We start from the raw sequence: 14,067 nt of genomic DNA, 5'->3' as shown, positions 1-14,067 counted from the left end.
CCATTACCACTAAAAATGACTCCAGACGAAATGGATCTCAGTTGATAAACACTGATCTACACAATCCTCTCATCTCTGAAATTCTGGTAGGAGACATTCAAGTGGTGAACCTCAGGCAGATCGTAGGAGAGTCTGGAACTCAGGAGAAAGGTATGGATGAAGGTAGAGATTTGGCAGTTTATCAACATATTGTGGTAGTTGAAGCCATGAGCATGGATGAAATCACCCAAGGACAGATACAGCATCAAAAGAGAACAAGATACAGTACAGAACCCTGGAGAGCACTGACATTTAAAGGGGAACCTAAGAAGAAAATTCGAAGAAGGAAGAATAGTTCTATGAATGCTACTACTATCACTTACTACCAATTGCCATGTGCCAGTGGCTGCTAAGTGTTTCATCAGCATCAGCTCATTTAATTCTGAACAAAACTTTATGAATAGGCATTATCATCCCCTGAGACGGAAACTGAGCCCCCAGAGACATTATGTCCAAGTTTATGTGGCTAGTTGGTGGCAGAGCCAGGATTTAAACCCAGATTTGGCTGCCTTTTCAGTTCACACCCTTGCTGCCAGGAAACCTGGAAACAGTGATCCTGGGACCCAAGAGATAAAGGAGTATAAGGAGCAACTGAGTAATCCATAATATAGTATCAACCAGGGGAACAACTTGGGTAGGTCAGATAAGTACAGAAAAAATCTAGTAGATTAGCAACAAAGATGTCATGGGTGACCTTGGTGAGGATGGTTTCAGTTGGTGGTGGGAATTCAGGCTATATTGCAAACAAGTGAGAGACCAGAGAGAAAATAAATGGAAACAGTGAGTGCAGACTATTCAAAAAGTTTAGATTTGAGGAAAAGAAGATAGATAAGGTGTAGCTACAGGGAGAGAATGGTCTAGTGTCTAGGGAGGTATTTTTCCTTATTACAAAATTTACATGTTTAATGTAGAAAGTTTAGAAAATATTGGTGAATCAAAGGTATTCCACAAACCACAAACCACCCTGGATAACATTTTAGCATCTACCTCTCTGGCCCATCACTGCCTTATACAACATACACATACATTTTTACAAAAATGCTATCAAACCATTCATATTGTTCTGTAATTTGTTTTTCAATTAAAATACATTGTAAACACTGCTGTGATAACAAATGTTCTGTGCAAGCATCATTCCAATAGATGCTTGATATTCTTATAGGCTGTATTGAAACATTATATCTTATACTGTCAGCATCCTTCTCTCTTCTTCTCCCCTCTTCTTTCTCTTGTGTTTTCTTGTCTTCTGTTCTCATCCTTTCCCTTCCCTTCCACTCCTTTTCCTTCTATTTTCCTCATTCTCTTCCCTCCTACCCCACCCCCTACATACATAAGATTTTGTGCAGTGAAAATGTAGTTAATTCAGTGAAAATAGATTTAATTTTGAGTAAAATATCAGAGAAATACTTTTTTGACAAGAAATTTGTTTTTTCAAGATGAATCATACTTGAGCTATTTATACCCAGCAGTGTATGTGTGTACAGTGTATGTATGTGACAAAGAGAAGCTGGTAGAGAAGGAGAGGTTGAAGATACAGCTGGGTAACAGGAAGGGGGGTGTTCAAACAATGGATCAAAGTTCCTAAGAAGAAAGGAGCATATAGAACATAGATGTCATGCTTAACCCTAGGCAGATACCTATAAGCCTGTGAGTTGAATCAGATTTGGTGGCAGGAAGTTGATGTTATTTCTGGCCTCTGTATTTATGGTAAAGTGAGAGTCCAGGTTATCTGTTGAGAGACAGGAGGAAAGGAACTTAGGAAAACTGATGAGCTGAACTGGCTTTTTGGGTGAATGGGAGGAAATGCTGATGAAAGGCATAGAAAGGATCCATGGCAATGTGGAAATCCCAGCTGAGACTGAAGTTAATCCCCATGCATAGGAGGCAGACATTTTGGGTTGACCTAGGTTCATGATTCTGCTATTATAAAAGTACAGTGGGTGGACTAGTGGTAAGGAAGTTTGAAAATATTAGTAAGATAGTTAACTGGGGTTGAAATGAAGAAGACAGGGTTGATAGATTGCTCTGGAAATAATGGAAGGGCCAAAGGACTAGAGAGTTAAATGAGTTAGAAGAGTAACTTTAGTGACAATAAAACAAAGACTAGAGGGATAGAAGGTGTTGATCAGAAAAGTGGAACTCTAGCCATCAGGGATGCCACAACTCCAGGACACAAGGATTGAGACCTGATGCCTGAGACCAGTGCCACTCCAGGCCATGCCAATGCAGCAACTACAACTTCTGGATTTGCTACCATAATTAGTCCAAATGGGCAGAAGCTATAGATGCTAGGTTGAGGGATCTCTAGCCATTAGGCTTGATTTCCATTCTCCTACAAGATCTGCTCAGACTAAATCCACTAGCCCTTCACCCTAGTTATCACTACTACTCCTCCCCCAGCACCTATTCCACCACCATCTCCATAATGCCATGTATTTCCTTGCTCCTGAATCAGCACTCCACTCTTCCTCCACCCCCAGAAATTTTCCTCTGTACCCACACACTGCCTCACCATATCCAGTAAACCATCATATATACTCAAACGCTTCATCAAATCTGTTATGTAAGACTTCGTGGCCACCTCTGCAGCCCTCTAGAGTAGGGCTAATCTTTTCTGTTCTCAAAGCAAGGTGAACAGTGAAATTAATATTCTGCTTGCTCCCCATTTCTGCTTTCAGACCATTACTTCCCTATGCTCCTGAAACACACCCCAAAAGTATAAAAACTAAATCCAATCCTTTGAGGTCATGTAATTATATGCCTTCTTTCCCTCTTTACCACTCATCAAATTCCCTTTGGGCCACTCCTTTTTTTTAATTGGAGTTCGATTTGCCAACATATAGCATAACACCCAGTGCTCATCCCATCAAGTGCCCTCCTCAGTCCCCGTCACCCAGTCACCCCCACCCCCCGCCCACCTCCCTTTCCACCACCCCTTGTTCATTTCCCAAAGTTAGGAGTCTCTCATGTTTTGTCTCCCTTTGGGCCACTCCTTTTTATTTACTATTGGCTTTGGCTCCTGATCCACAGCTTTTCTTCCCACTTTAAGGCCTCGCCCTATCTTGAGTGATTTCAATATCTCCACAACTAACCTGACATCTCAGTTCCTTGACCCCTTCATCTCAAAATACCTTCTCTTTCTCTGTAATCACACACACCCATAGCTAAGCCCCAGATCTTGCTATTACCTGAAACGGCTTCATCCCCAAAGTCATGAGTTCAAGCATCCTTATCCCTAGCCATAACCTCCTCTTCCCAGGTTTTTTCAATTAGCACTGTGATCACTCCTCAGCAACTAAAGTCCATGGAACCATCTATTTTCTCCCAATCTATCAGGGCTCTATTTTTACTTCCTTCGTTACTTAGCCAAGATGCCATGGTTCATCATTTCAGTAACATTTTTGGCCGTATTAAGCTTCCTTGCCTTAAACTTGTTTTGTAAAACCCCTACTCCGCTAAATCCAACTCTGTATTCTCTGTATCTTCACCTGAGCACTGTTAGAGAAGTTCACACAACAGATCGCACTGATTTACAAGAAATTCAAGATCATTGATCCTAAATACATCCACATCACTGCCAGATAATCATAGTAAATTTCTTTGGTCAGCTCATTCTCCAGAACAAATATTTCTATCATTTTCCATCTCCTCAAGCCCTGAGTTCTCCTTCATATATCTGTATCCTCTCTTCACATCCACCCCTGCTCTCAGTAGTTCTTCCAGCATCACAGAGAAAATTATCTGCTTCCATCCTCATCTTAGTCTCATTCGTTTCAAGAGAAAAAGTGGTACCACTTCTCTCCAACAGTAATCTCTTTATGCATACTTTTGATCTCATTGTCTGCTATCTTTCAGGAGCCTTGTGTTGTTATTAATGATCCCTTCTCTTGTTTGTTCAATTTTTCCCTCCCCATTGGATCCTTTCACAACAAGTTTGAACATGTTCAAGCACCTCCATTTTTTTAAGCGCCTCCATTTTAAAAAATGAACAAAAAAGGCTTAACTCCACACTTCACTCAAGCTACCACCATTCCTTTCACAGCCAAACTTCTTGAAAGAGTTGTCTCCTCTTTTTTTTTTAATTTTTATTTATGATAGTCACAGAGAGAGAGAGAGAGAGAGAGAGAGAGAGAGGCAGAGACATAGGCGGAGGGAGAAGCAGGCTCCATGCACTGGGAGCTCGACGTGGGATTCGATCCTGCGTCTCCAGGATCGCGCCCTGGGCCAAAGGCAGGCGCCAAACCGCTGCGCCACCCAGGGATCCCGAGTTGTCTCCTCTTAATGTCATTGTTTCCTTGCCTCCTATTTATACCGCATCCCATTTCCATCTGGCTTCCAGCCCCTTACTTATGGCAAAACACCTCTGAGTAGGTCACAGTAACCTCTGTATTGTCAAAACTGACAGGCATTTTTCATTTCTTATCTTGCTAGACTTGGCAACATTTGACCAGTTAATCACTTCCTCCTTGAAATGTTCACATTCCTTGGCTTTTAAAAAATTGAACATATTATGATTATAGATTCATATGCAGTTGTAAGAAATAATACACAAATCTCACTTAGGCTTCACCCACTTTTTTCTAGCCGTAACATCCTGAAAAACTACATTATAACATCCTAACCAGAATATTGACAAAGATAGTCAAAATACAGAATAATTCCATTACTACAAGGATGTCTTATGATGCTTTTTATAGCCACAGCCACTTCTAAGTGCTCCCAGATCCTTGCTCTCCCCTATTTCTGCCCTTAATCACTAATATGTCCTCCATCTCTAAATTTTGTCATTTCAATAATTTTATATAAATGGAATCATAAAGCATGTAGTCTTTTGAGATTTTCTTTGTTTTACTCAGCATAATTCTCTGAAGATTCATCCAGGTCATCACATGTATCAATTGATATTTCTTTTTATTGCTGAGTAGCATTCCAAGGTATGGATGTACCACATTTTTAAAACCTAGTTACCTATTCTCTATTCATCTGTTGAAGAACATTTGGGTTGTTCTCAGTTTGGAGTTATGAGGAATAAAATTCCAATGAACATTAATATATAGGTTTTTATGGGAATGTAAATTCACATTTCTCTGGGATAAATGTCCAGGAGTACAATTACTGAGTCATATAGTAGTAGTTGTACGTTTACTTTTATACGAAACTGACAATCTGTTTTCCACAGTGGCTATACCATTTTATATTTCCACTAGCAATATATGACTGATTGTTTCTCTGCATATTTTAAGTATTTAGTATTATTACTGTTTTTATTTTTGCCATTCAGGTAGGTGTGTGGTGGTATTTTATAATGGTTCTATTTTCATTTCTATAATGGCTAATAATGTGTAACACTGTTTTATGTACTTATTTGACATCTGTATATATTCTTCAGTAAAATTTCTGTTCATGTCTTTTGCTCATTTTCTAACTAAATTGGTTTTACTGTTGAGTTTTGAGAATTCTTTCTATATTTTAGACACAAGTCCTTTGTTGGATATATGGTTTGTAAACATTTTCTCTTGGCTTGTGGATTGTCTTTTCATCCACTTAACAGACTCTTTTGCAGAGCAAAATTTTAAATTAATTTTTAAGTTTCACGTATCCCTAGATCCAGAAGATTTTCTCTTACACATTTTCTAAAGTTTTATCATTTTATACGTTATATTTACATATGCAATTCATCTTATTTTTTGTATAAGATGTGAAATTTAGGCTGAGGTTCACATTTTCTTTTTTGTGTGTGCCTGTGAATATTGAATTGCTTATCAAATTTGCTATTTGTTGGAAAGGCTACCCTTTCCTCCATTGAACTGCTTCGTAAAAACAAAAAAAGTTGAGCATATTTACGTGGGTTTATTTCTAAGTTCTCTACTCTGTTTTAATGATCTAGTTGTCTATCCCTCTTCCAATGCCACACTGTCTTCATTACTATAGCTGTATAGTAAATCTTAATAAATAATGCTTGTTTTGCTCACCATTGCATCCTCAAATCCTTGAATAGTACCTAGCAAATTGCAGATACACAACACATTTTAAAATATATTTGAGGTGGAGCAGTTTGGGGTGAGAATGATGTCATGAGTTATGCTAATAGAACTTTCTCTAATAAAAAATTTTTCTCTATCTGCATTATCTAATATGGTAGCCACTAACCATGTGTAACTATTGAACACTTGAAATCTGGCTAGTGCAACTGAGGAGGTGATTTAAAATTTTTACTCATTAAAATTTAAATAGGCATCTGTGGGTAGTAGTTACTGTTTGGGCTACACAGGTCTGGAGGGTAGCCATGAAAGAGGGTAACTAAAATGGAGGCATTAATAAATCATTAGGTTTTAAGAAACCTAGAATTGCTAGGTCAAAATTTTGGATACATAAACCAGGTGAACATTGAAGCCTCCAGGACGGTGACATGAATGTTGGCAAGAAAGGCTATGTGTTAGAGGCTAAAAGCCAGGATTACTTTGAGGGCATGACCAGTGTCTATGCAACAGAAACGAGGTATGGTTAAGTGATTGATTTGACTGGCAGGTGCCTTAACATTGTGTTTCCAGCAGAGCAGAGAAACAATGGCCTAGAAGCTTCCTCAGAAAAGCAGGAAGATGCAGGTCCCTCTTTCAGTCCCTATAAATGAATGTCCTTGGCAAAATGTCAGAGTTAGCTAAGATAAGGAGGAACAAGTAGCATTTGCTGAGGAGGAGTAACATGTAGAACTTATCACATAACAAAGGTTCTGGTGGACACAGTGGGCCTATTTGTGAGGGAAGGGTGTTATGGAAAGAAGAGCTGGGGAGAAGTAGCACAAAATAAAATGAGAACATGAGAGATGGCTGCAGCAAAGCTGCTCTCCAAACTGCTGAGGTGGTGGCAGAGCTGGTCTCTTGGGAAAAGGCCCTGTTGCCCTGATTATGAACTCTATAATACAGTATTGAGCTTTTGAAACTTTTTTTTAAGGAAAATGACTTCCCATAACCATGCAATATATATTAAACTTTGCATAAAAGTCAATATTTTGTGTAATAGATGCTTTTTATTGTGGTAAAATAAACATAACATAAAATGTACCATTTTAACCACTTGAAAGTGTATAGTTTAGTGGCACTCAGTACAATCAAAATGAGTAAATGATTTTTAAAAATATTTTATTTTTTTATTCATGAGACACAGAGAGAAGGCAGAGGAAGACATAGGCAGAGGGAGAAGCAGGCTCCCTGTAGGGAGCCCAATGTGGGACTTGATCCTTGAACTCTGGGATCATAACCTGAGCCAAAGGCAGATGCTCAACTGCTGAGCCACCCAGGTGTCCCTGAGTAAATGATTTTAAACAAAAAAGGGGGGGTGCATCTATGGTGGCAGCCATTAATGGGAATCTGGTGGCCTTCACTGTTCTCACAGTTCCAAATGAATGAAAATATAGTGTCAGGTTGTTTCAGACTAGGTGCTGGCTGAGGTACATCTGATCTTGAAGCAGCTGGTGGCTCTTGTTTGTAGGCTCTGTATTGGGTACACTTGAAAAGAAGGCATAAGTGAATGTTCAGTCTAGTTCCCTCCTTCTGCCTCTGAATAGGCCAGTAACACTTCTATTAGCCCTGTTTCCCAAACTATAAAATGTAGCAACAGTCTCAGAGTTGTAATGAGGAATATATACGTGAAGAACATAATCACATAGTGCCTGACACATAGTATACTCTCAATAATTGGTGGCTATTATCATTATTAGGTTATAGTCCTGATCCAACTATGTCTTCTATTAGATCTGTTAGAATGGAGAATGTATCCTCTGTGTTCAATTGTAATCATGTTAGTGCAAGGACTGTGCATTCTCATTTTTTTATACCCTATAGATCCAGCACATAATAGGAAGTGCATACATATTTGTTGAATGAAATAATTATTCTTTTATGTCTACTCCCTTCTTTCTCCAACCCTAGACAGAGTCTACATGGAGAAGTACGGTTGTTAACAATGCAAGTTTTGGGGTCAGACAGACAGGTTTGAAGTTTGGCTCTGCCATTTACTACCTATGGGACCTTTGGCAAATTACTTGACAACTCTGCAACTCATATATAACATGAAAAAAAAATCTACTTCATAGCATTAAACAAGAAAATATAATACCTAAATAGGAAACCCTAAATATTCCACCAGAAAATATTATAAGTAATAAATTCAGCAAAGTTGCAGGATACAAAATTAATATACAGAAATCCGTTGCATTTCTATACTAATAACAAAGTAGCAGAAAAAGAAATTAAGAAAATAATTCAAATATAAAATTGCACCAAAAATAATAAAATATCCAGGAATAAACCTAACCAAGGAGGTTAAAGATACGTGCTCTGAGGGATCCCTGGGTGGCTCAGTGGTTTAGCGCCTGCCTTTGGCCCAGGGCATGATCCTGGAGACCTGGGATCAAGTCCCACATCGGGCTCCCTGCATGGAGCCTGCTTCTCCCTCTGCCTGTGTCTCTGCCTTTCTCTCTCTGTATCTCTCATGAATAAATAAATAAAATATTTTAAAAAAGATATGTGCTCTGAAATCTATAAACATTGATGAAAGAATTTGGAGACAACACAAACAAATGGAAAAACACACCATGCTCATATATTAAAAGAATTAGTATTGTTAAAATGTCCACACTACCCAGAGTAATCTACAGATTCAAGGCAATCTCAATTAAAATACCAACAGTGTATTTCACAGAACTAAAACAAATAATATTAAAATTTCTATGAAACCACAAAAGACACTAAATATGCAGAGTAATCTTGAGGAAGAAAAACAAAGCTGTAAGTATCACAATCCCGGGCATCAAACTATACTATAAAGCTGTAGTAATCAAAACAGTAGGTACTGGCACAAAAATAGACATATAGATGAATGGAACAAAATAGCCCAGAAATAAACTCATGCCTATATGGTCAATTAATCTATGACAAAGGAAGTAAGAATATACAATGGAAATATGGTGTTGGGAAAACTGGGCAGCTAGATGCAAAAGAATCAAATGGGACCACTTTCTCACACTATACACAAAGATAAACTCAAAATGGATCAAGGACTTAAATGTTGAGACATGAAACCATAAAAATCATAGAAGAATACATAGACAGTAATCTGTTTGACATCAGCCTTAGCAACATTTTCTAGATATATCTCCTCAAGCAAGGGAAACAAAAACAAAAACAAACTATTGGGACTACACCAAAATAAAAAGCTTTGCACAGTGAAGGAAAGCATCAACAAAATGAAAAGGCAACCTACTTAATAAGAGAAGATAAGAGAAGATACTGGTAAGAGAAGATATTTGCAAATGATATGTCTGATAAGGAGTTAATATCCAAAATATATAAAGAGCTTATACAACTGAACACACAAAAAAACAATCTGATTAACAAATGGGCAGAGAAGCTGAACAGACATTTTTCCAAAGAAGATAGATATACAGATGGCCAACAGACACATAAATATATGATCAACATCACTATCGTTAGGGAAATGCAAATCAAAACCACAATAAGAGGGGGCACCTGGGTGGCTCAGTCTGTTAAACATCTGACTTCGGCTCAGGTCATGATCTCAGAGTCCTGGGATCTGGCCTATATTAGGCTCTATGCTCAACAGGGAGTCTGCTTGTACTTCTCCTTCTGTCTCTCCTCCCACTTGTGCACACAGGTTCTCTCTCTCAAAGAAATAAATAAAATCTTTTTTTTTAAATCACAGTTTACACCTGTCAGGTGATTAAAATAAAAAAGATAAGAAATAACAAGTGTTGGCAAGGATGTGGAGAAAAAGAAACCCTTGTGCTCTATTGGGAGAATGTAAATTGGTGCACCCACTTTGGAAGAGAGTATCATGGTTCCTCAAAATATTTGAACTAGAAATACCACACAATCAAGTAATGCTACTACTGGATATTTATCCAAAGAAAACAAAAACACTAATTTGAAATGATATATGCAGGCCTATGTTTATTTCAGCATTATTTACAATAGCCAAGATATGGAAGCAACCTAAATGTCTATCAATAGGATCCACACATCTACTGATAGATATTTAGGTTGCTTCCATATCTTGGCTATTTCTCTCTCTCTCTCTCTCTATATATATATATACACACACACACATAGATCTTCTTTACTCATCTATTATGTAATATATATGGTATTATATGGGAAGTGTGTGACATTTGTTTGTGATATTGCCCTTGCCTGGGTCATTACCTCTTTTTCCAATTTAGGCTCTTACTGATATGCCCAGGCCAGGCCTGGCATATCATTTGCCCTCTCCTTTTCTTACCACCAAAGCTCACTTGCTCTGTATGTTCTAGACTCTTGAGAACCAATGAGAAACTAATTTACTAATCTGAGATCAAATGTTAGCTGGCTGCTACTAGCTTCCTGTTTCCTCAGACAGATTGACTTTGGTGGAAATTTCAGGTCTGGGTGAGGGGAAGGATGGGACACATTTTGGTCAGAGAAAACTTTCCCATGCTGCATAGGCCAACTGCCTACTCAGCCCTTGGATGGAGTCAACCTTAAACGGAAGAAAAGGAAAACCAAGTGGAATGTCCTCAAAGTGCTAACAACCACAACAAAAAAACAACCAGGAGAGACTCCTAACTCTGGGAAACAAAGGGTTGCAGAAGGGGAGGGGAGGGGGGTTGGGGTAACTGGGTGATAGGCACTAAGGAGGGCACTTGATGGGATGAGCACTGGGCGTTATACAATATGTTGGCAAATTGAATTTAAATTTTAAAAAAAGGAAAAAAAAGAAACCACAACAGAACACTTCAAAGCTGCAATCACACCCTTTAGCATTCACACCCATTGTCACAGTCTTTTTTGATCCTCTTTTGAGGCTTCCCCAGCCCCTGCCTGCTTCAGATCCAAAGTCTGTCACCATCAGCAATTGCCACCAGCAGACCAGACTCTATAGCATCCACCATCTTTGGGCCTCCATTCCAATTGTAGGCCTGTCTCTCTCTCCAGTCACCTACCACCAATGGGCATTTCTTGATCATCTACCATATGTAAGACCCTCTCATTCCTCCTGGCTAGTATTGAGATTGTGTAATGTGTGGGGCTTTACACATTGTGCTGCTAGTTATCTCACAGGAGGAGATCTATTTGGGCTATTTCCCAAAGAAACGAGTAGTTTTCAATTGATTTACATACCTGGCTCCTGGTTTTTTAAAAAAATGTGCAAACACTAGAACAATCAACCATCCTGGCTTGCCCAGGACTGAGGAGTTTCCCAGGATGTTCAGGAATCAAGAGTATGGACAAACCGGATGGCTGCTTACCCTTAAACATTTATTGCCTGCCCATAGTTTACCTAGCATGACTTTAGACACTGATGGATTGCCTTCCAGGTCAGCCTTAAATGAATCCCAGGGCAAGTAATGGTTCAAGGCAGATATGTGCTAGTAAATGTTTAACAACCAGATCTCTGGTGGGAGGGGGTATCTCTGATATGTAGCATTTGCTGATTTTTGTGGTGTAAACATTCCCACCATAGCCAATTTCAAGCTATCAATATGATGTCATTGAACATGGAATAGAGAAGAGATGTGCAGGGTAAAACACCATCATTTAACATTTCTGCCACAAGTTACAATAGATGTGAATAACCTCAAGAGCACAGATGATAGTAAAATGTAGTAAAATAATTAGGAAGTGGTGAGTTTAGATTATTTATGATCTTTATTTTAACAAAAATTTATTTAATTGCACATTTATATTATTTAATTTCTAATAATAGCTTTAACAACTGACTTGCAAAATTCCTGAAAATGTAACCACTAATATTCATGAGACAGTATGAGCCAGTTCCAGCACGTCAATGAAAGAATCCTGGGAAAGTCACTCCGTTTCACCATGCCCATGTCTCTTTCCCACTGGTATGCCACAAAAAATTGAAAATCCATCATTTAATTTATTCCTTTAATCTGAGCTCTGCCTTTGATATACTAAGAAGAGCAAGAATAGGAATATGGACACTTAAATTCTTTTTTTTAATTTAAATTCAATTTGCCAACATATAGTATAACATCCAGTGCTCATCACATCACATGACATCCTTAATGCCCATCACATCATTACCCCATCCCCCACCCACCTCCTCACCTGCAACCCTTTGCTTCCCAGAGCTAGGAGTCTCTCATGGTTTGTGTTCCTCTCTAATTTCCATCCCCCCTTCCCTTATGATCTCTTTCACTATTTCTTATATTATATTCTGCATATGAGTGAAACCATATGATAATTGTCTTTCTCCAATTGATTTATTTCACTCAGCATAATACCCTCCCATTCCCAGTCTTACAAATGGGCTGTGCCCTCTTTGGACACAGGTTCCCTATCTATAGAATAAGGGGATTAGACAAGTGGTCTTCGTAAATGAATCTTTCAGACACGTTTGTGTGTATGCATGCACAATATGTGTGTGTTTTCAGCTCTATTAGGGTATAATTCACATATAATAAGCTAGACATATTTAAAAAGTACAAATTGATGGATTTTGACTGAAATCACCAGCACAAACAAGATAATGAGCATATCCATCACTTCCAAATATTTTTGTGCCCCTTTAGAAGCACCCCTTCCTCTACCAAACTCTGTTAAGAGGTAACCACTAATCTATTATTACTATAGAGTACTTGGAATTTTCTAGAATTTTATAAAAATTAAATCAGGGGATCCCTGGGTGGCGCAGTGGTTTAGCACCTGCCTTTGGCCCAGGGCGCGATCCTGGAGGCCCGGGATCGAATCCCACATCGGGCTCCCAGTGCATGGAGCCTGTTTCTCCCTCTGCCTGTGTCTCTGCCTCTCTCTCTCTCTGTGTGACTATCATAAATAAATAAAAATTTAAAAAAAATTAAAAAATAAAAAAATTTAAAAAGTGAAATCATACAGTATATATGTATTCTGTTCTTGTGTTATTTCCTTTCTTCTGCTTTCTTTCAACTTAAACTTGTTCTTTTTCTAGTTTCTTATTGTGAAAGCTGAAGTCATTGATTTAAGATCTTTTTCTAATATAGCTGTTTGGTGCTATAAATGACCCTCTAAGCATTGTGCTAGCTATATCCCACAAATTTGTATGTCTCCTATTTTGGTATCACTCAATTTAAAATACTTTCTAATTTTCCTTGAGACTTACTCTTGAGCCATAGATTATTTAGAAGTGTGTTATTTTCCAAATATTTGGAAAATTTTCCATGTATCTTTTTATTTTACTGATTTTTAATTTAACTCCATTGTGGTCAGAGAACATATTTTGCCTTGAATCCTTTAACTTTACTGAGATTTGTTACATGACCAAGATATTGTCTATCTTGGTAAATTTTCAATGTGCATTTGTAAAGAATATGTTTTCTGGGGCACCTGGGTGACTCAGTGGTTGAGCAGCTGCCTTTGGCTCAGGGAGTGATCCCAGGGTCGTGGGATGGAGTCCCACATCAGGCTCCCCACAGGGACCCTTGCTTCTCCCTTTTCCTATGTCTCTGCCTCTGTCTCTCATGAATAAATAAAATCTTTTAAGAAAAAAGAATATGTTTTCTTTTGTTGTCGGGTTAAATGTTGGCTAGGTATCAATTAGGTCAAATTTATTATTTGTGTTGTTCAAATCACCAATATATTCTTGCTTATTTTGTCTCCTTGGTTTATCTATAATTAAAATGTCTATGTCTCGGGCAGCCCCGGTGGCTCAGCGGTTTAGCACCGCCTTCAGCCCGGGCATCATCCTGGAGTCCTGGGATCGAGTCCCATGTCAGGCTCCCTGCATGGAGCCTACTCCTCCCTCTGCCTGTGTCTCTGCCTCTCTCTCTCTCTGTGTCTCTCATGAATAAGTAAAATCTTTAAAAATAAATAAATAAAATAAAATGTCTAAGTCTCTAAAATCATGGATTTGTCTATTTCTCCTTGCTCAGCCAGTTTTTGCTCCATGTATTTTGAATGTATTCTTTAGGTGCATGTATTTTTAGGATTGTTATGTCCTCCCGATGAATTAACTGCATTATTGTTATAAAATAGC

At 38.4% G+C, this 14,067-nt stretch overlaps 1 protein-coding gene across 15 annotated transcripts in view; it reads right to left on the bottom strand.

Annotated features, from left to right (window-relative positions):
• The window catches only part of VSIG1 (V-set and immunoglobulin domain containing 1), a 146,981-nt gene that overhangs the window by 89,442 nt on the left and 43,472 nt on the right, over positions 1-14,067 (bottom strand). The window contains exon 13 of one of the 15 annotated variants that reach the window (XM_041740990.1): positions 7,017-7,544. The exons of 13 other annotated variants lie outside the window; for them this stretch is intronic. In XM_041740990.1, coding sequence (XP_041596924.1) covers positions 7,466-7,544 — 79 coding nt within the window. In that variant the 3' untranslated portion in view covers positions 7,017-7,465. Of the gene's footprint in view, positions 1-7,016; positions 7,545-14,067 lie in introns of those variants that run through there. One more of the 15 variants, XR_005985659.1, reaches the window with a different exon arrangement.

This window comes from Vulpes lagopus, chromosome X (genome assembly GCF_018345385.1).
Source record: "Vulpes lagopus strain Blue_001 chromosome X, ASM1834538v1, whole genome shotgun sequence".
NCBI classification, from domain to species: Eukaryota; Metazoa; Chordata; class Mammalia; order Carnivora; family Canidae; genus Vulpes; species Vulpes lagopus.
Note: the sequence above shows the minus strand (reverse complement) of the source record. Positions and strands in the feature narration are given on the sequence as shown.